Below are 20,744 nucleotides of genomic sequence, written 5' to 3' on the forward strand. Positions count from 1 at the left end.
GCGGCCCAGCTCAGAGCGATCCCCAATGGGCTGAAACGCGCTCACCCGGGGCGCCCCCAGCGCTCCTCGGAAGCGCCCGGCCACAGTGAGCGGCAGTGAATCGACTGTTACCGCGGTCCGTTACCCCTACGGGATCTCTTCCCCAGCTCGCCCAGGAGCCTTCCTGTGCTCCCCCCTAAGGCCGTTTGGCCCGGGGGTGGGGCCCACGATGAGCACGTGACGCGTTCCTCGTCCCGCCCTCTTCCCACGCATGCGCAGCGCACAGGCCTGCTCCAGCTGGTGGGCAAGTGGCCGAGCATTTCCGGGCTGGGCCGGGTCGGGCGGTGGGCATTGCGGCCGGTACCATGTCCTGCGCGCTGCTGCCCTTTTGCCACTTCCAGGACCTGGACGCGGCCAGGGACTTCCTGTGCCCGCATCTCCGCCAGGCCGGCGCCGCGGCGTGCAAGGAGAGCGGTGAGTGGTTGCGCCTGCACCCCTCAACTCAGCCGGGGCGGGCACAGACCTTCCCCGTCCCCGTCCCCTCCCCGCGGCCTGCCCCGGCTGGTGTGCGCACCTGTGCGGGGGGGGTGCGGTCTCCAGCGCGGGGTAGGACATCGCCTGCCCCCTGGCCGTGGGGGCCGGGCCTGTCCTCGCTGAGTGCGGGGCGCTGGGTTTTACTGAAACGGGAGGAAGCTGTGGAGGGTTTGCCGTCTCGGGGTTTGCTAACAGATCTATGGTATAATGCAACGTTTCCCCTTTGCTTCCTGTTATTTCCACTGGTTAAAAATCTGACGGCTTGGTGGCGCCTATGGAAAGCCTGAAGGAAAGGCGATGAGTGCAGCGGGGGAGCTCAACCGTACACGTCTACAGTGCGGCAGCAGGGCTTGGCTTAGCTTTGCTTCACTTACACACAGAGCCCAGCGAAATAGCCAGCGTCATCTTCAAACGCCCTCCTCATTTAATGAGTACTAAACATGAAGGGGAAAAGCAGAAACCCATGTTGGGAGATTTGGGGCAGTTCAGTTCTGCCATTATGGCAGTTCAGTTTGTTAGCCCTCCTTGCAAATATTGTTTCTGCTTGAGCCACTGCTGAAGAATAGGTCACTTGTGCTTTAGATGTAATTTTATTCTTTGATATGCTCTTAAGCATGCTTTTTTGTACAGAATCCCATATGCCTGCCAATTTACACGGAAAGAAATAAACGTAACCGAGTGTAAGAAGTAATAGTTTGCTACTGTGAAAAGTGAACTACTGTAATTGAGTTAAAATTATAGTACAAATTACAATCTTAGATTTTTTCCCCCCCACTTCTCTCAAATTACTAAAACTTTCTTTCCAGGGAGCTTTAATTTTACATTCATCTAATTTAGATCCTGATCCTGCAATTCTTTATGCATGGATGGAGTGCTGTGTCCACATAGAACTTTCAGGTTCAGAGTGATCACAATAGTTTCTACATGTGACAAATTCTAGGTTCAGTTTCTTAACATTTAGTTTGTTTCTCAAGGAATAAGCTCCTATTAAAGTCAATGGGAGTCTTTCACACTTAGTGCTTAGAGCAGGAGTGGCCAATTTTTTCTCATCGGGAGTCACATGACAATTCTTTTATATGTTCTGGGGGGCCAAGCACAAAATAGCCCCAAACCTGCCCCCACCCCAACCCTCAGATTATCCCCTCTCAGCCCCATTCCCATTGCCAGTCTTAACTCCTCTCAGCCCCAAACCCAGGATTAATTTACCTCAGACATGAGCTCTGCACACTGCTGCTGACCCCGGCTGCTCCTTTGCCATGGCCACCTCCTCAGAGTATCTGTGTGGCTCCTTGAGCTCTCCTATTCCCTTTCCCCACCTGCAGTGTGGGTGGCTCCCTGCCCTGTCTCACTGAAATAATGGAACTCAATTTAATGGGTTTGACAGGTGGATCCCTTCAGCTCCCTGTTAAACCAATTTAATTGAGTTCCATTGTTTCAGCATGGCAGGGCAGGGAGCCAGAGGTGGAGTCACCAGCAACTTCCAGAGCCGTAAATGGCTCCTTGAAGAGCCATGTGCCTCCAGAGCTGCAGGTTTCTGCCCCACACCTCACAGCCAGCTATCAAAATGGTACTGATGCCAGCTTTGCAGGCCAGATGAAAAGGCTTTGTGGGCTGGATTCTGGCCCCAGGGCCACGTGTTGGCCACCCCTGTGCTGTACAAAAAACTAAAAGACGGTCACTGACCCAAACAGGTTACAGACAATGTAGAAGATGAATCAAAAGATGGCTACAGACAGGCATGGATTGCATGGAAACAACAAGGCAATATTGGTCAGCGTAGTAGGTAGTGGCCTTAGTGAAGCAGTGGTCTAACTGTTGTCAAGTTTTTAGTAATCATCCTGGCAAAGGAAAATTTAAAGGATACTGAGATAGCTTTACAGACATTTATGGAGAGCTTCCCTTAAGTATAAAGGTAGCATGGGAAAGAGCACATGGATGCTTTTTTAAAGACTGAACAAGTGGTTGATAGAGGCTTATCTCATTGGCCTGTTGGCAGTGGAAGTCAATATCTCACCAGAGAATAAGGAAAAGTAGGTCAGGGCCTTGAGAGCAAAGACAATTAGGTTTTATCTGATGTGTTAGAAAAGTCACCAGTGGAGGGACGCAAAGAGAAAGGGGTGATGTGGTCAAAGTGAGGGGCTAGGAAAAGGATTTTGTAGCTGATTTTGAATGGGTATGTAGGGGGCAAAATAGCATTTGTTAGGACTAGAGAAAAGGATGTTGAAGTAATTGAGATGGTGAAATCATGGATGAGATCTTGTGCTGTGTGGATGGATAGGAAATGTCTTATTTTATAGGTGTTTTGCAGAAAGACTCCACAAGACTTAAAATAACCTGTGTATGAGAACCTAGAGAAAAGTCTGAGCAATTGTGCCTAGGGTATGGACCTGAGTGACAGACAAGTAGGATGTTGGTGTGGTCTGTAGTGACTACAAAGGAGATGAAGGAGAAGGTATATGTGGGTAAGAAGAGGAGGTTTGTTTTTATCATATTGAATCTGAGCTCCGTCCCAGCACAAACATTGCATCTCATAGAAGTAGAAGGGACCTCACGAGATCATTGAGTCTAGTCCCTCTTGGCAGGACCAAACACCCCGCCCCCACTTTTTTTTTGCCCCACATTCCTAAATGGCCCCTGAAGACTGAACTCACAACCCTGGGTTTTAGCAGTGGCTGTCCTGTGGATGGAATGGTCCCCAGTATTGATGGAGGCTCACGGGGCCTAGGATGGCCCCAAGGGATAGCCTGGGGAGTGGGGAAGCATAAAGAAGCAGAAGAGGTTTCTTCTGCACTCACTGCACAACAAGAGCTCAGAAAGCAGAATGACACATGCAGCAGCCTGCATCGCTCTCCTCCCAGCTGGGTTGCTCCACTTCACTGTGGTGGCAGGAAGCAGAGTGCCCCTGCCCCAGCCCACTGCACTCCACTCCCTTGAGCAATGCAGGGCTTGGGAAAGCACAGTGACTGGTCTGGGAGATAGTGGTGGAGCGAAGAGTCTGCCAGGTTGCTCAGCTTCCTGGGCTCCTGCTGCCATGGTGAGTGTGTGTGTGTGGGGTGGGGGAGGGCACTCTTACTGCTGCCCTGTGTCAGATCCTCTGCCACCAGCTCATCCCTTGAGTCACATAGTTCCAGGGAGGGAACTTCAGGGAAGGGTTGGAGTGGGCAGAAAGAGGTAGGATGGGGGTGAAGTGGGAGTGGCCATGGAGCAGAGGTGTGGCCGCAGAAGGGGGGTTGCCATGGGCCCTGCACCCTCCTAGGGATGGCCCTGGGTATAGAAGTGGCTGAAGAATAGAGCCCAGGTGGTAAATGAGCAACTAGAGAGGAAAATCTGGGGAGGATAAAGACGGCTATAAGCAAGGGGTAAAGTATGGTGACTAGCCTTTTGTCAAAGGTGGAAGATGGATGGCAGGAGGTAAATTGCTTGATCATTGTCTTCAGTTCACCTCCCCTGGGGCACCTGGCATTGGCTACTGTCGGCAGACAGGATACTGGGCTGGATGGACCTTTGGTCTGACCCGGTATGGCTGTTCTTCTGTTCTAAGAAAGGGAATATGGGTAGCTGACAGGTCAAGGAGCATGAGGATAGGGCACTCATTCTGAGCTTTAGCTTTGATGGGATAGTTAGAGAATGGAGAGAGTCATATCACTGGAGTTTAAGTGATTGAAAACTGGATTGAAGCTAGTCTAGAATGGAACTGGAGGAGAGGACCTGGAACCAGTAATTGTGAACAATGAGTTTAGAGATGAAAAGAAGGAGGCGGGTAGTTGGAGGGGAAAGGATGGTAAAGCGTGGAGCTTTTAAGATGCGAGAGATGAACGCTTGCCCTTGTTTCAAGGGACCGAGCCAGGGGATCAGCAGATAAAGAGGGCTGAAAACTGTGGCTTGGCCAGTGCTTGCTAATTTTATTTTATAAAGGTTATGTAGAAAGCAGTTCAGATGAGAGATTAAACCTGAAGACTTTTGGGGCGGGGGGGAAATCAGGAAGCTTACATCTGTAATAGGGAAAACATTAAATCTAAAATACAGGAATTGAGAAAAGGATGCAAAGTACACTTTGGACTAGCATCACTCAAGAAGGCGTGTAGGGGCATGTCTTTTTGAGTCACAAGAGCAGGAATGGTGTTCCTATCCTCTGTTAGAAGCTGGGAATGGGCAACAGTGGGTGGATCACTTGATGATTGCCTGTTCTGTTCATTCCTTCAGGAGCATCTGGCACTGGCCACTGTTGGAAAACAGGTTACTAGACTAGATGGACCTTTGGTCTGACCCAGTATGTCAGTTCTTATGTTCTCCTGGCTATTAACCAAGATCCCCCTGCAGCTGCCACTGAGAAACCCATACCAAGAGTAGCAACTGATTGACTATATAATGGAAACTGATCATATATGAAATACTGTCAGGTGTACAACTTAACGAGTGAGAAGTATTTTGTCTGATCTCTTTTTGTAAATATATATGTAAAGACAAAAATATGAAGAGGTGTATGTTGCCTATCTTTAACAATTAGGAGGCCAGGCTCTTCTCAGTCAGCTCCTGAATGACTTAGGAAAAAAAGTTGAATTGATAAATGATGGAGAAAAAGCTGGCAGCTGATGGCATGGTGAATTGATACAGCTTTTCATTCTTTCCTTTATTACACCTTTCACTTCCCCCCCCTCCCCAGCTTTATCCTCCTTCATTTCTTTTACTGGTAAATAAAGTGGTTTGTCACATAGTGGTCACATAGTTACTCATTTTTATCTTTGATCAAATGGTAGCTTGCCTGTAAGCTTTGGATCTTTATTACTCTCAATGGGAAAAACTCCTAGACGGCAAGTTGGAAGAACTACTGTTGTGCCATTTTTCTTTTACTCCCTCCAAGCCTTTATATCTGGTAGGGTTATTTTTGTACAAAATGGTAATATTCAAAAAGGGCATGAGTAAAGAGGCATAGAATAGATTCTTGTTTGCCGTGCTTTCAATTCAGGGAAGTGTTTAAGTGAGTGCTTGCATCAAATTCTTCATAAATTTAACATATATGTAAGTACTTTTAAGTTAGTGTCTCCACATGATAAATGAAGGTGTGATCTCTGCTGCGGACCTTCAGGATGCATCAGGCCTTCACTCAAATGAGTGTTTGAAATAGGAACAAAAGAAGAGAAATGCAAAATATCCCACAAGGAGGAATGGAATGATATAAACCAGTGTTTCCCAAACTAATTTGACCATGGAATACTTTTGGCTTGGAATATATTGATGGAACACATACATGCAGGCCGCGGTGGGTGGGCGGGCGGGCGGGCGGAGGGTCTAATTCCAAAAAATTGCTGCACGTTATGCTCAAAAGTAGATTTAAAAGAGTTAGGGTTTTTTAGATGACTTTTATTTTACAAAGAACAAAAACCAACAGGAGAAAATCATCTCAAAGAACAACTAATGTCCTTCTGATAGGATGGTTAGCAAACCCTATAATTAAGTACAAAAATTAAGTAAAAACCCCAAACAAAACATCAGTGTAACAGGCAAAATAAGGATGATTAGTATCATTCTTTCACACAAAAATAGATATAAAATTGTTCAAAAAAAGGACAGTCCTTTCTTAAAGCTAAAAAAAAAATTATGAAGAAATGCAAAACAAATGAGGTTTGGAAAATATTCTTAAACTGCATTTTTACAGATGTTATTTTCTACAGAAAATTACTGGAAAATGAAAAATAAGACAGTTTTTTAAATGGATGGTGTTCTTTCATCTTTTGATCACAAATCCACCTAATATGCTAGAGAGTTGAATCCTCATATCAGGTGCAGCATCACGTGCTTCTGAACATGACTTGTGCTGAAACAATCTGAATTGACTCCAGTTAATTTGGCGCTAGTTGCATAATGACAACTATACATAGTATGAATGTGTTTATAAATATTAATATACTTACAATCGAAATACTATTTAAATACCTTTGTATTTTGATACACATACAATTTCATATTTAATATTTTAGAAGAAAAAATATCTCAAGCATCAAAATATTTTCATTGAACACCTATTGATATCACATGGAACACCAGTGTTCCACGGAACGCGGTTTGGGAAACACTGATCTAAACACACATTTGTGTAATGGTCTTTCTGAAGCCCTGACAAAACTGCCCGCAGAAGAAAAAACAAAGGGGGAAGCGGGGCTCCAAAATGAAGATTGTATTATTTAATCATAGTCCAGTGCTTACTAGTTCTTAACTAGACATAGAGTACAGCATGTTTTAAAATAGACACTGACAACCTGTTACGGTTCTGAAGCTTGTTTTCATTTTATAAAAGCGAAGCCTTTGCAGGATCCTAGGAGTGTACTGTGTAATACAGTAAATTCTTTCATATCTGGCAGCCCCGGGACCAGGAGGCTGCTGGATATTCAAATATTCTGGATAATAGAGAGGTATACCTAGCAATGCATAACACTAAAGAAAAACAAGGTTAGCTATTAAGAAACAAAATATGTATGCAGAGTAATTTATTGACCAACAACAGTAATACTGTACACTGTAAACTTGTATTTGCTGTATTTATTTTTATTTACTTTCACTATACTAATAGTAAAGTTAACTAAACTTTACTTACGGTTAAAATGCCAGTTATTTGTGAGTTCTGGATGATAGCATGTCAGCTATGAAAGAGTTTACTCTAGGTGCATTCACAAATGCAAAAAACTCACTAGACACTTTAACAGTGCATTACAAAATAATTTCAGTTGTCAACCCAGATTATGTATGAACTTATTATAGGCTCAGGAAGCTATCTATTGCATTGAATGTATCCTCCTTTACCGTAAAGTTTTGGGTCTATGTGGATTAATGGCGTTACTTACATGTAAGTATTCAGTTAGCCTAATAGGCAAAAAGATGCACATCTGCAGTAGAAGTTTTTCATTCTTTTCTGTGTGGACTCTGGATGTTTAGCTTGCTGAGTAGTAGGCAGACTGCTTATTAGTCTTGATTGATTTAGCTGGTTGGCTGCTACCACCCCCCGCCTTTTTTTTTTTTTGCAAGAATCTTTACTCTGATTTCCAAGTTTCAATACTTTCATATATCTGAAACCCTTTCCTCTTCTCTCTTCCATTGCGGTTCTTACCAGCTAGCAGAAAAAAATGCTTGCTGTTACAGCATTAAACACATGAACAGTCAACAATAACTTTTTGAAGCATTACAAGACAAATTCTGTGCAGCACCACCAACGTGCCCCCCCGCCCTTTTTCCTTAAACTTAATCCGCATGAGGATAAGTGCCAAGAAAGTACTATAAAATATAGGAAAAGTCCTACTGCTTACTAACTCAAAATTGTGGGTTTTCCTGTCTGTTTTCTTTTCTCTCAGGATTTATTTTTCTCATCCCATTGTTTACACCTTTCTATTCTAATTCTCTTTTTATTTAAATTCATGCTGTTACTCGGCTCCTTCCCCTTCTACACTAGAACTGGAGTTATGCCTTGTCTCTTATTTTTAATCTGTTCCTAATTTTTTCCTCACTCATGGTGCAGATTGGGAACGCTGCGAGTAGTAGCAGCATATGCATTAGAAGGGTTTGCATGTTTGTGTTTGTGGGGGAGGGCAAGAGGAGACCTCATGAGTAGGAACCTGGAGCAAAAACAATTTAAAAACAGATTAGGGTGAGACATTTGTGAATTGGAATTCATATTCAAATTCAACACATTAACACATGGTATGAACAGAGACATCAACTACCTCATACGTTACAAAGACTGCTCGTAATTATCTCAGGTAGGACCCCTCCACCCCTCATCCCACTCTTACGTATTTGATTTCTCAGGGGTTTTTTTTGTGTGTGTGGAGGGGGGGCAGGTCCTCTGTACTTATAAATGACAGTCTGTATTGGAAATGAGATTGATCTGATGAAGTGGGTCTGTCCCATGAAACCTCATCACCAAATAAATTATTTTGTTAGACTTCAAGCCGCTACATTTCTTCTGTTTTGTTTTGTCTCGCAATATGTTTCTTTCCTGACATGAAGAACTCTTAAATTAGTTTGGTTGCTTTGAGATCATGTCCATGGGTACTGATTCGATAATCGTCCTTGCTATGTGGATGTCTGTGTGTTAAGAATTGTTTTGAGATGGTCTCGCTTAGGGCAGTGGACCGCTTTTAGTAATGACTTCTGATTGCTGCTAACTTTGCCAGTATTTGAACTAGTGACTTAAAGGTGAATGTTTTCGTATTCCCCCTTTAACCAGTCACTTGAGAAGCTGCCCCTAAGTTTTGTTTGCACATATGTTACTCTGAAATCAGGGTTTTTATTTCTATTACATTTTGCATTTCATTGGCACTTCAACATAGCCTAAGGTCACAAAGAACTTTACAAGTACAGGCTGAACCTCTCTTGTAAAGCACCCCAGGGACCTGACCAATGGCAAATGAGAGAATTTGCTGGACCACAGGAAGCTGATATTGTCTAACACGTTATCAACACTTCCACTGCTTACTGGGCTCTTAGAAGACAAGTAGGAGTAAATTACAGCCAAGTAAACAGCAAGGAATACTGAAAAACATGGGAAACTTGGCCACACCCATGATAAGCAGTTGTCTGGCTAACTAAAATCATGCTGGATGAAGAATGTTGCTGGAGGAGAGAGTCGCAGATTAGAGAGGTTCAACCTTTACTAATTAACTCTTATAATAGACTGAACGATAGGAGAGAAATATTTGTGTCCCCATTTTTTAGATGGGTAAAATGAAGTAGACAGAGTGACTTTCCCAAGTCACACTTAATAAATGACAGAGCTTATGACTGACTTCAGGAGTCATAAATTGCAGGTCCCTGCTCTAACTACTGGATGGCTGCCTTCTAAGCACTTCCCCATGAGAAACTCTAAAATTGTAGGTAGGAGCTGGTTTTATGAATTTCTTTCAGTTACCAGCAACGAAGGGTCCTGTGGCACCTTATAGACTAACAGAAAAGTTTTGAGCGTGAGCTTTCGTGAGCGCAGACTCACTTCATCAGATGCTGGTCTTGGAAATCTGCAGGGCCAGGTATAAATAAGCCAGAGCAAGGGTGGGGATAACAAGGTTAGCTCAGTCAGCAAGGGTGCGGCTTACTACCAGCAGTTGATCTAGAGGTGTGAACACCAAGGGAGGGGAAGCTGCTTCTGTATTTAGCCAGCCATTCGCAGTCTTTGAGCCAGAGCTGAGGGCGTCAAATTTGCAGATGAATTGTAGCTCAGAAATTTCTCTTTGGAGTCTGGTCCTGAAATTTCTTTGCTGTAGGATAGCTACTTTTAAGTCTGCTACTGTGTGGCCTGGGAGATTGAAGTGCTCTCCTACGGGTTTTTGTATATTGCCATTTCTGATATCTGATTTGTGTGCGTTTATTCTTTTACGTAGAGACTGTCCAGTTTGTCCGATGTATATAGCAGAGGGGCATTGCTGGCACATGATGGCATAAATGATATTAGTAGATGTGCAGCTGACTGAACCCACGATGGTGTGGCTGATCTGGTTAGGTCCTGTAATGGTGTTGCTGGTGTAGATATGTGGGCAGAGTTGGCAAAGAGGTTTGTTGCATGGATGGGTCCCTGAGTTAGAGTGACTGTGGTCCGGTGTATAGTTGCTGGTTAGGATTAGCTTCAGGTTGGCAGGCTGTCTGTGGGCAAGGACTGGTCTGCCTCCCAAGGCCTGTGAAAGTGGGGGATCATTGTCCAGGATGGGTTGTAAATCCCTGATGATGCACTGTAGAGGTTTTAGCTGAGGACTGCAGGTGGTGGCTAGTGGTGTTCTGTTGGTTTCTCTCTTCGGCTTGTCCTGTAGTAAGAGGCTTCGTGGCACACCGGACCATAGTCACTCTAACTCAGGGACCCATCCATGCAATAAACCTCGTTGCCAGCTCTGCCCCCATATCTACACCAGCAACACCATTACAGGACCTAACCAGATCAGCCACACCATCGTGGGTTCATTCAGCTGCACATCTACTAATATCATTTATGCCATCATGTGCCAGCAATGCCCCTCTGCTATATACATCGGACAAACTGGACAGTCTCTACGTAAAAGAATAAATGCACACAAATCAGATATCAGAAATGGCAATATACAAAAACCCGTAGGAGAGCACTTCAATCTCCCAGGCCACACAGTAGCAGACTTAAAAGTAGCTATCCTACAGCAAAGAAATTTCAGGACCAGACTCCAAAGAGAAATTTCTGAGCTACAATTCATCTGCAAATTCGATGTCCTCAGCTCTGGCTTAAACAAAGACTGCGAATGGCTGGCTAAATACAGAAGCAGCTTCCCCTCCCTTGGTGTTCACACCTCCAGATCAACTGCTGGTAGTATACCTCACCCTTGCTGACAGAGCTAACCTTGTTATCCCCACCCTTGCTCTGGCTTATTTATACCTGGCCCTGCAGATTTCCAAGACCAGCATCTGATGAAGTGAGTCTGTGCTCACGAAAGCTCACGCTCAAAACTTTTCTGTTAGTCTATAAGGTGCCACAGGACCCTTCGTTGTTGTTACAGATCCAGACTAACACGGCTACCCCTCCGATACTTTCAGTTACCAGTCATCCTTTGTACATCTTCTCTACCAAACTAAAATTAAGAAATTAACTTTACTTCCCATCTTCTCTGATCTTCCCTTTTCTACCAGGGTCCAAATGTATAGGAATAACACAGTAGGCCCTACTGATGGGAAAGTGGTAATTTAGAATCAAATATTGTAAAACAAAACAACAACTTAACTGAATTAAACTGCACCATAGAGTCTCTGTAGATATTATTCAAGCTTGCAAATTCTAAGAATAAAGTAATAGTGATATATGGACCAGGGTGGTGACTATGAAATGCTCTGGGAGATCAGAGAGAGAACTCAATAAGAGTGATAATAAATAATTAATAAAGAGGGAATTTCAACTATCCCCATAGTGACTGAGTATATAGAACTTCAGGATGAAATGTAGAAATAGTTTGATACCATGAATGCCTGCTAGTCCTGGGATCACAGATGGAAGAGGTAATTCCTGTATTCCACGTCGGGCTAACTCAAGATCTGGTTCAAGAGGTGAATATAGCTAGAGCATTTGCTAACCATAATCTCATAATGTAGTTACACTTAAATTCTTTGGGGTGAGGAGTGGCAAAGAAGCACACAACAGTAGTATTTAACTTCGGAAAGGGATACTGCACAGAAATGAGAAAGCTAGTTAAAGGCAAATTAAAAGGTAGTCCCAAAACTCAAATGCCTGTAAAAATGGGAAATATTTATGAACAGCTTAGTGGAGGCTCAAATTAAATGTATACCTCAAACACAAAAAATGAGGATCAAAAAGTGCCGCCATAGCACCTAAACAGGATAAAAGAAGCCATTAAGGAAAAAAGGACATCTTTTTAAAATTTGGAAGTTAAATTCTCCTGAGGAAAACAGAAAGATGCATGAACTCTAGCAAGTGAAGCGTAAAAATATAACTAGACAGGCCAAGAAAGCATTTGTAGAAAAACTAGTTAGATTAACAAACTAATATTGAAATTTTGCAAAGAATGTTAGAAGCAAGAAACCGGCCAAACAATCACAGCTCAATCTATGGGAGCAATTTAAAAAAAAAAACTATAACAATATGTTAAGAACCCATTGGGATGGAGTTGGTAGAGAATATAATAGCTCTGTCTAAATCCACGGCACTCTTGACACGTTGAATACTGTGTGCAGTTTTGGTCACCCCCTTTCAGAAAATACGTATATGACTTGGAAAAGGTACAGAGAGGCTAAAAAAATTTGGCTTTTTCAGCTTGGAAAAAGAGACAACTTAGGTTACATCCACAATGCACTTTCATTGTTAAAACTTCTGTTGCCCATGGATGAGAAAATGGAGATGTTTTAGTGGTAAAAAGTGCCATTGTGTACAGTGTTTTGTCAGCAGAAGATGGTCTTATGGCAACAAAGCTACCATGCCTTTCTCACAATGGTTTTATTTTGTCACCAGGGTCTCTCTCCCAGCGACAAAGAGCGGCTACGCTGTGCACCTTACGGTGGCGCAGTTACGCTGTTGTAAGGTGTGCAGCACAGACATAGCTGAAGAGAGGATATGTCAGCTCTGTAAAATCATGAATGGTGTAGAGAATGTGAAGAAGAAGGTGTTACTTACTCTTTCCCATAATACAAGAACGATGAGTCACCCAATGAAAGCAATCGGCAGCAGGTTTAAAACAAACAAAAGGAAGTATTTCTTCACACAACATGACCACGTCTACACTACCGTGATCTTTTGAAAGATAATCTTCTGGAAGATCTTCTTTTGAAACAGCGCATCCATACTCAAAAAAGCAGATAAAAAGATTGTTCCACTCTTTTGATAGAGAGCATCCACACTGGTCTCGTTCTTTTGAAAGATGGGGTAGTGATCAGAATATCTGGTGCCATGAGGACTGCTCTTCCGAAAAAAGGGCCCATGGTGCATCTACATACACTTTTTTTTTTGTTTGTTTTTAAAAAAAAAAAAAAAAGCTTTTGAAAGAAGGTGCTCTTCCTGATCCGGGAGCAGAAGAGGGCATCTGGAAGAAGAACCCCATCCTTTTGATTTCTGCTTGAAAGAGTGCATTTTGTGTGGGGATGCTCTGTATGTTCTTTAGAAAAAGGGCCTGATTTTCTTAAAGAACTTGCTAGTGTAGATGTGGCTCACATGATCTGCCTGTGGAGCTCTTCCAGTGGATGTTATGAAGGCCAAAGCTATACTGAAGATCAAAATAGAACAAGATAAGTTCATGGAGCATAGGTCCATCAGTGGCTACCCTGTTAATGTCCCTGACCTCTGACTACCAGAAATTTGGAGTGGACAGTTATGGATGGCCCCTTCAGTGTCACATTCAACTTGTCTGATACAGTGTCCTCATTTAGTGAAGGCAGTTTTAGGTGTGTTTAGCTTTAACCTGGATTTTTTTGTTTTTCTCAGAGTAAATTCTGCGGTATCTGAGTGCCTGACTTGGTGTGTCTTGGGTATTTGGTTCTGTGGTAGTGTGGTGATCTATTTTTGTGTAGAGTTGATGTATGTATTGTAGGCTTCCATTGTTGAAGCTGACGGTAATTATCTGGGTGTGGTGTTTTTCTTGCATCTGCTTAGGCAGTAAATGTTGCTGTTCCATCTGGGTTCCTCTTTATGTTAGAGTTGCCATTTTAAATGGCAAAAATGAGGTATCTTTCACTGTTTGCAGTGTTGGTCCAAGTATATGAGAAGAGCGAAAGCCTTCCCATTGGACTGCACATGCCTACTTGTCACCAGTCACCCTACTCTAGAGCCTATATGGGGTATCATCAAAAAATCTTCATCGGGCCCAAATCCTGAAAATAGTTTTTTTTCTGAACCCTCTTTTCTGGCCTTCAGATAACTCCCCAGTCTTGCCAAACTCATAATCAGAAGCAAGCACCCCACATACCAGGACACCAAAGCAGAATTAGATTGTTCCGGAAAAAACAAATGTAAAGCTACAGACACATCTCTCCTGTTCCAAATCCTGTGTTTAGAGCACATTTTTAATCTTGCATTTAGAAATATTATTTATGAAATGTTAAAAGTAAATACAAATACTACTTTCATTAAAAATACAATATGGTACATTTTACATTTCAGGATCCATGTATTGGTTGCCTTTAGTCTTAGTTGTACCTAGCCAATGATAGGTCTGATACAAAGTGTGATGCATAAGAAGAAAACAACTTTATTATTTTTTCCTTTGTCTGTGCTGTAGTTCATGATTTTTAATTGTTTTATTTAAAGTAGATAAATCACAAAACTGGGAAGATGATGGCTGGGGAGCCTGGGATGAAGCAGAAATACAAGAACCTGTAAGTCTGTATGCATTCTCTTTTTATCATCGAGGCTTTTGTCTTTTCTCAGTGAATCTTTTCTCTTGGTTTTAATTTAAATAGCTTTCATGTAGCCAAGAAGGCTCTTGTCTGATGAGACTGTAAATACTATTTGTATGTTTATAACTTTCCTTTATAACTGAGTTTTTAAAATTAATTAGTCACTACGTAGTTATAGAGGCATGAGCCTCAGGTAATTTGGTCCTCTTATGCCCAAAAGTACTTTTGTTGCACTGCTCAGGGAGCTGTAATTATTTTTTTCTTCAAATTAGACAATTCTTCAAAGAGAACTCTGCTAGAAGCGTACCTTTTAGTGTTTCTGGCCAAACAATTAAACAAAACTTTCTGAATTTTTATTTACATTTGTTTTGATTTGCTTGTGATTCCAGATTATGCTCTTCCAAAAGGAAGTTCCATTAACAAACAATCTGGTCAGTTTGCCTTATGCGATTAATTCTTACCTATGGGCTGCAGTTACATCAGTTAGCTCAGTTATTACTGAGGGCCAGAGGAGGGCAGTGTGTACAGAGACTTCGTGGTAGGGGTGGCTTCTGGAAGAACTCTGGAGCTGGGAGGAGATGGATGTTACTTCCTAGGAAATTAAATTCCAGTGAAATCTCCAAAGGGCAAGTGACTGGCAGTAGAAGAAGAAGGGAATTGAGCTGATCATGGCCAGAGATGACTGGATGGAGTGCATGCCCATCCTTTTCCTCCCTTGGCTGCCTTCTTGAAATCTTCCTCTCTTCACTCACCAGCTTGCCCTCCTGACTTCAGTGCTCTACTTGTAACTTGTGCTTGAATACTACCTGGCACTCCTTGATAATTGGGGGCTGCTCATGCCAATATTAATCCTCCTTCTGTAGGCCTCATCCCTCTTCTCCATAACTTCCGAGTGGTTCACCTGTTTTGTCAGTTTTTGATCTTCTTCATTATAGAAAGTGTAATCAGGTATCAGATTCTTGTCAGCTGCTCTTTATCACAACTGTAGGTACTCGACCCAACTTCCCAGTAATATCTTATACCTGAGTGTATCTACAGTGCAAAGAAAAAACACAACACTCAGTCTCAGAGCCTGGGTCGGTTGGAGTTGAAATCATACGGCTTTAGGGTGAAAAGCTGCATGGCACTTATGGTTGTAGAATTAAATTATTTTTCTTCTACTGTGCCTGTACAGCATTTCCACAGTAGAGAGAGTTCATAAATCATCCCATTCTTGTCGCTATTTAACTCCTCTAACAAAGGTCCCAGTTTTCTGGTCAGTTGAGTCTGTATGTCAGGAGATCTGGGGTTTTTTTCCCTTCCCCTCCTCCCCCCACACCCAAACATTTTGAAACAATGTGTTTTCTACTGGCTACATTAGAAAGTAATAAAAACCAGGGCTGTTGGTTAATAACGCTGCTAAACACTACACTACCAATGGAAATTTATTAAATATTTTGGATGCTTTTCTACATTTTCATTTACAACACAGAATATAAAATGTCCACTGCTCACTTTATATTATTTTTATTACAAATGTTTGAACTGTAGAAATGATAAAAGGAGTAACATTTTTCAGTTCACTTCAGATGAGTGGTGTGGAGTGATTTCTGTGTGTGAAAGTGCAACTTATAAATGTAGATTGCTACATAACTGCACTCAAAAACAAAATGCAAAACTGTAGAGCCCGTGAGTCCACTCAGTCCTACTTCTTCAACCATCTGCAAAGATAAAAAAGTTTGTTTACATTTGCTGCAGATAATGCTGCCTGCTTCTTTAGGGTGTTACCTGAAAATGAGAACAGGTGCTCTCACATGACGTTTTTGTAGCAGGCATCACATAATAGTCACCTGACATATATGCTAAACTTTCACATGCTCTGTTGTGCTTCAGCCAGCATCTCAGAGGACATGTTTCCACACTGATGATACTCATGTAACAAAACAAAAAAAAAATTAATTTAATTTGTGACTCAAGCCTTGGAGAAGAATTGTATGTTTTCCATTGTCATTTCACATTACAGCAGTCTGAGGTGGTGGTAACCAAGCACAAGTTCATTTTAACAACATGTTCGAGAAAATGCAAAGAAAGCACCAATGTGAGATTTCTAAAGATAGCTACAGGACTTTACCCAAAGTTTGAGAATCTGAAACGCCTTCTAAAAGCTGAGGGAGAAGGTATATAACATGCTTTCAGAAGTCTTAAAAGAGTAATACTTTCATGTGGAAACTACAGAACCTGTACCTTCTTCTGGTGACATCTGACTCAGATGATAATGAATACATGTTGGTATGCACTGCTTTGGATGGTTATTGAGTAGAACTCATTAGCAGCATGGATGCATGTCCTTTGGAATGGAGGTTGAAGTATTAAAGGGACGCATGACTTGTTAGCACACCTGGCATGTAAATATGTGATGTTGTCTACAACAATGCCATGCATGTGCCTGTTTTCACTTTCAGGTGACCTTATAAACAAAACTGGGCAGCATTATTTCCTGCAAATATGAACAATTTGGTTTTCTGAGTGGACAAGAAGTAGGATAGTGTAGACTTGTAGGTTCTAGTGGTTTACATTGCTTTATTTTTGAAATGTAGGTTTTCTAATACATAAGTTTATATTTGTAAGTTCAACTTTCATGTTAGAGATTGTACTGCAGTACTCGTATTAAATGATTTGAAAAATACTGTTTCTTTTATTTTGACAGTTAAAATATTTGTAATTAAAAATATGCCGTGAGCACACTTTACACTTTGTAGTCTGTGTTGTAATTTGAAATCAGTATATTTGAAAATGGAAAAACAACCAAATATTTCAATATTTTATTATGCTTAACAGTGAGATTGTGTGATTGTTTTTAATCTTTTGATAGCCGTGATAAAGCAAATGCCTTCTGTGAACTCTGAACATCCTAAGTAGATGTAAGTTCAGTAAGTGGGTGTGATTAAAAGAAATTGGACAATTCTTAACATATGAAGATTGATATTACAAAACTTTGGGGAAAATCTGAGATCTCGTTCTAGACTGATATTTTTTCAGTTTGACGGAGCTGTCTTACTTGGGGTGAGGAGGAAGTTTTTCATGCAAATGTGAAACTTAATACATTCAAAAACATGTTTCAGCTGCTCAAAAGTATATGAACAACTTCAGTTACAGTGTGCACTATTGTTTACACTGATTTGTATTTTTTTTGCAGATGAACAGTTTCTAGGTGGCTTTATCCATATCTGTATATAGCTATTTGCATTCCATCCCTTTGTTCTCACCCATTTCCTTCCCAGCAACTCAAAAAATCTTATGTAAGAACAGTAACTACGATGTGAAGCTTAAGCTTGACAGAACAGGTCTACATGGCAGCCCTAGGTCAAAGACTTATTTTGAAGTAGAAATGTGAGGAATAGAGCTGGAGAGTGTATGTTGGACCTGTTATGTTTCTGGGAAGTAAGATGCGAAAGGAATTCCTAGTAATCAGTTATAAAAGAGCATTGTAACAAGAGAATTACATACTCAGTTTCTTCTGTAGTTCAAGCTCAGTGCACACACTGGAAGACTCTGTGTGTTCCTTTGTTTGCTCCGATCCAATTCCTTTTGTTACATTCTCCCCATCACTTTCTAATTCAAGAGCTTCCTGTGACCCCTCTACTTCCCCCTCTGATGCTAAGGGACTCTGTGTATACGATCAGACTCCCTCAGTGCAATGGAGTCTTTGCACACTCCCATTCTCTCTCTCTCTCTGAATGCCAGGGCTGCTTGCATGTGCCCCTTTCCCTGCCTTTATTTTCTCTCTCTTAGTGTCGGCATTTAAAAGCTTTATTGGGAGCGTGGGTACAGCTAAAATCACCCACCCCGGGAAGCATTACTTACGTAATTTCCTTTCATACTTTTTGCAGGGTCGTGGCTTGGGAATTGTTCTTCAGCTGTAATATTTTTGAGTACCTTGAGGGCGGGGGACACTTTTTGGTGTTTCTTATATTTGAGTTTGGTTTCTGAAGCCTCATAGTCTGTGAAAGCAGAAGGGTTATTGAGTAGCGATAATCTAAAGGGCAGCAGAATTCATTTCTTTGTAAGTAAATATATTTTTCAAATTGTGGTGGTTTTTTGTGGGGTGGGGAACAAACTTAGGGAAACTGTTCATGTTGAGAACTGACTACTTTATCCTCTTCTTTCTCTTCTACTCTCTCTCACTTTCTAGTCCACAGAAGACTAGAACTCTCATCTCATAACTGTTAAGTTCCTTAGTTGCCTTTGGTGAGATACAAGGCTTTGAGAATCCAAATAGCCAACTAATTGTCCTTTGTGTGCTATTTTGTTAGCATGCTAAAAGAATTATTGTAACATAGGTAAACCTGACTTGGTCTACTGTAGTTGAACAGGCGGCTGAGCGTTGAGCACTAGCTTAGTTCTGAGGGAGAACAAGCAAGGTATCTGATTTTTATAAACTATCAACCAATGCCTACTAACTAAAGCTTTGTACACAGGAAGAAGAATCTACTTGCAAGACGCAGACAAGTTATTGGCTTCAGGACTGTGTGCTATCCTTGTCACCAGCAAATGATCTGATGGTAATTGCTCATGAACAGAGAGCTGTTTTTTTAGTGCGTAAGTATGTAATACACATTTTTTTATGACCCAGTACTACAATTAGTGGACAATTGTAAGTTTTACAAATCCCTACTTTCAGGAATTTGAGTAGGGTGGTCTTATTTATTAAATATATGTGGTTTATTAATTAGGCACAAGGAGATATGGCAAATATCAAGTTTCAGCCTTTTCAATTCCTTTGTATTCTGCAAGTCTGAGATAACATACATTATATATGTATGTATGTTATAACTAGCTTGTTATCTCTAGTTCTGCTTGCAGATGTTACCAATAATTATGCTTTCTAGACAAAATGACTGCATTAATTTTTTGTTAAATTTGTGTTTTGTGTTTAGTGTTTCTTTTTGTTTTGTGGTAAAGCTTTTTCTCTGGGAAAAATTAAACTAAACTGAGCTGAACTCTTGATGTTTTTTAAGAAGGCTTTTTGCTTTGACTTAAATATTATACCCATGCAGCAGAATGTGTGTCATTGTCAGTGTGATAGGATAATAACTTTTAACAAAATCCTGCAGAAACTGAGATAATCTGAAATTCAAAATTTTGAGGAACAAGGGGCTTCCAGAAGGAGGGATTCCTTCTAGAAGATCCCCATGGGCTTCACGTCTGCACGTGTACTTTGGAGTTTGGAAGAGCTTCTTTCAGACTCTGAATCATGTGGTTGTATGCTAATGAGGCACAAGAAATTTACATCCATGCCTCATTAGCATCTTCTGGGCTGCTTATTACCATGCCCCCGGGGCACATCTAGAAGCAGCCCTGGTGAATAGGTAGCTGCTGCCTCTGAACCATTGGGTTGTAATTGTTTTAGTTTGTCAGCTTTTAGGTGGCAAAGAGATAGCACATGATGTACTGTACTGTATTGTATCAAGTGCTGTGATTTTTACTCTTGGTTAATTCTATTTGGATTAGGTGGCAAAGAGAGAGCACATGATGTACTGTATTATATCAAGCGCTGTGATTTTTACTCTTGGTTAATTCTATTTGGAAAATGCTTCTACAGGTTGAAACAATCTAATGTTAGAGAACAGTGAAGTCCCTTTCTATGGTGAGAAGTTTTTTTACACTGGTGACAGACCTAAATGTAGCTCTTTTTTTTTTTTTTTTTTTTTTTAAATGTCAGCAAAATGGAAATACAGTGACAAAGGGAAGGAAGAAATGCAATATGCTGTTGGTTGGAGTGGCTCTCTGAATGTTGAAGAAGGGTAGGTATTGAATTCTAAGTTTATATGATTATATGCCACTTTTTAAACTATTAATTAGTACTTTGCTCTTTTTATTGTAAATGCACTTTACAAATCGTTTGGAGAGAGGAAACTGACTAAATAATTTAATCACTGTTGGTTATTCATACATTCCAACTTTAAGAATTCTGGGCAGGAATAAGTTACGTTGCTAAGAATAGCATCCAAACACAAAAGGAACTTATTGGGAGTGAGATTCTTACATGACATTTATATGGAAATTTTTAGGTGTACATCTAATTATTGTAAAAGTAAATGTTTACAGATCTGGACTGTTGGGAAATCTTCCTAACTGCTTAACCTAGCAAAAAACAGAACTGAACATATACTGAGTAGAATTTAATTTTTCTTTGGGAAAAACTTTATCCTGATGTGCTGGGGCTCTGGACAGCAGTTGTCTGTAGGGATCCCCTCCCCATTTTCATACTGTCACACTAGAACTTCTGCACTACAAGTCACAGTCATAGAGCATCACTCATGATACAGTGCCTTCATCTTCTGAAGATATGGTGTGGTGTTCTCACATCTCTTGGCCTCCTAATTCTGACTTTAAAGGTCCATGGTAAGTGACCT

The 20,744-nt window shown here is 41.3% G+C and overlaps 1 protein-coding gene across 2 annotated transcripts in view; it reads left to right on the forward strand.

Moving 5' to 3' along the window:
- Positions 1 to 278: 278 nt before the first annotated feature.
- RAB3GAP2 (RAB3 GTPase activating non-catalytic protein subunit 2) overlaps positions 279 to 20,744 on the forward strand; it is a 72,945-nt gene continuing 52,479 nt past the window's right edge. The window contains exons 1-4 of one of the 2 annotated variants that reach the window (XM_074989937.1): positions 279 to 453; positions 14,261 to 14,328; positions 18,807 to 18,927; positions 20,051 to 20,132. In XM_074989937.1, the coding sequence (XP_074846038.1) occupies positions 345 to 453; positions 14,261 to 14,328; positions 18,807 to 18,927; positions 20,051 to 20,132 (380 nt within the window). In that variant the 5' untranslated portion in view covers positions 279 to 344. The remainder of the gene's footprint in view (positions 454 to 14,260; positions 14,329 to 18,806; positions 18,928 to 20,050; positions 20,133 to 20,744) is intronic. The other variant, XM_074989938.1, reaches the window with a different exon arrangement.

The sequence above is a fragment of the Carettochelys insculpta genome, chromosome 3 (assembly GCF_033958435.1).
Source record: "Carettochelys insculpta isolate YL-2023 chromosome 3, ASM3395843v1, whole genome shotgun sequence".
In the NCBI taxonomy this organism is placed as follows: Eukaryota; Metazoa; Chordata; order Testudines; family Carettochelyidae; genus Carettochelys; species Carettochelys insculpta.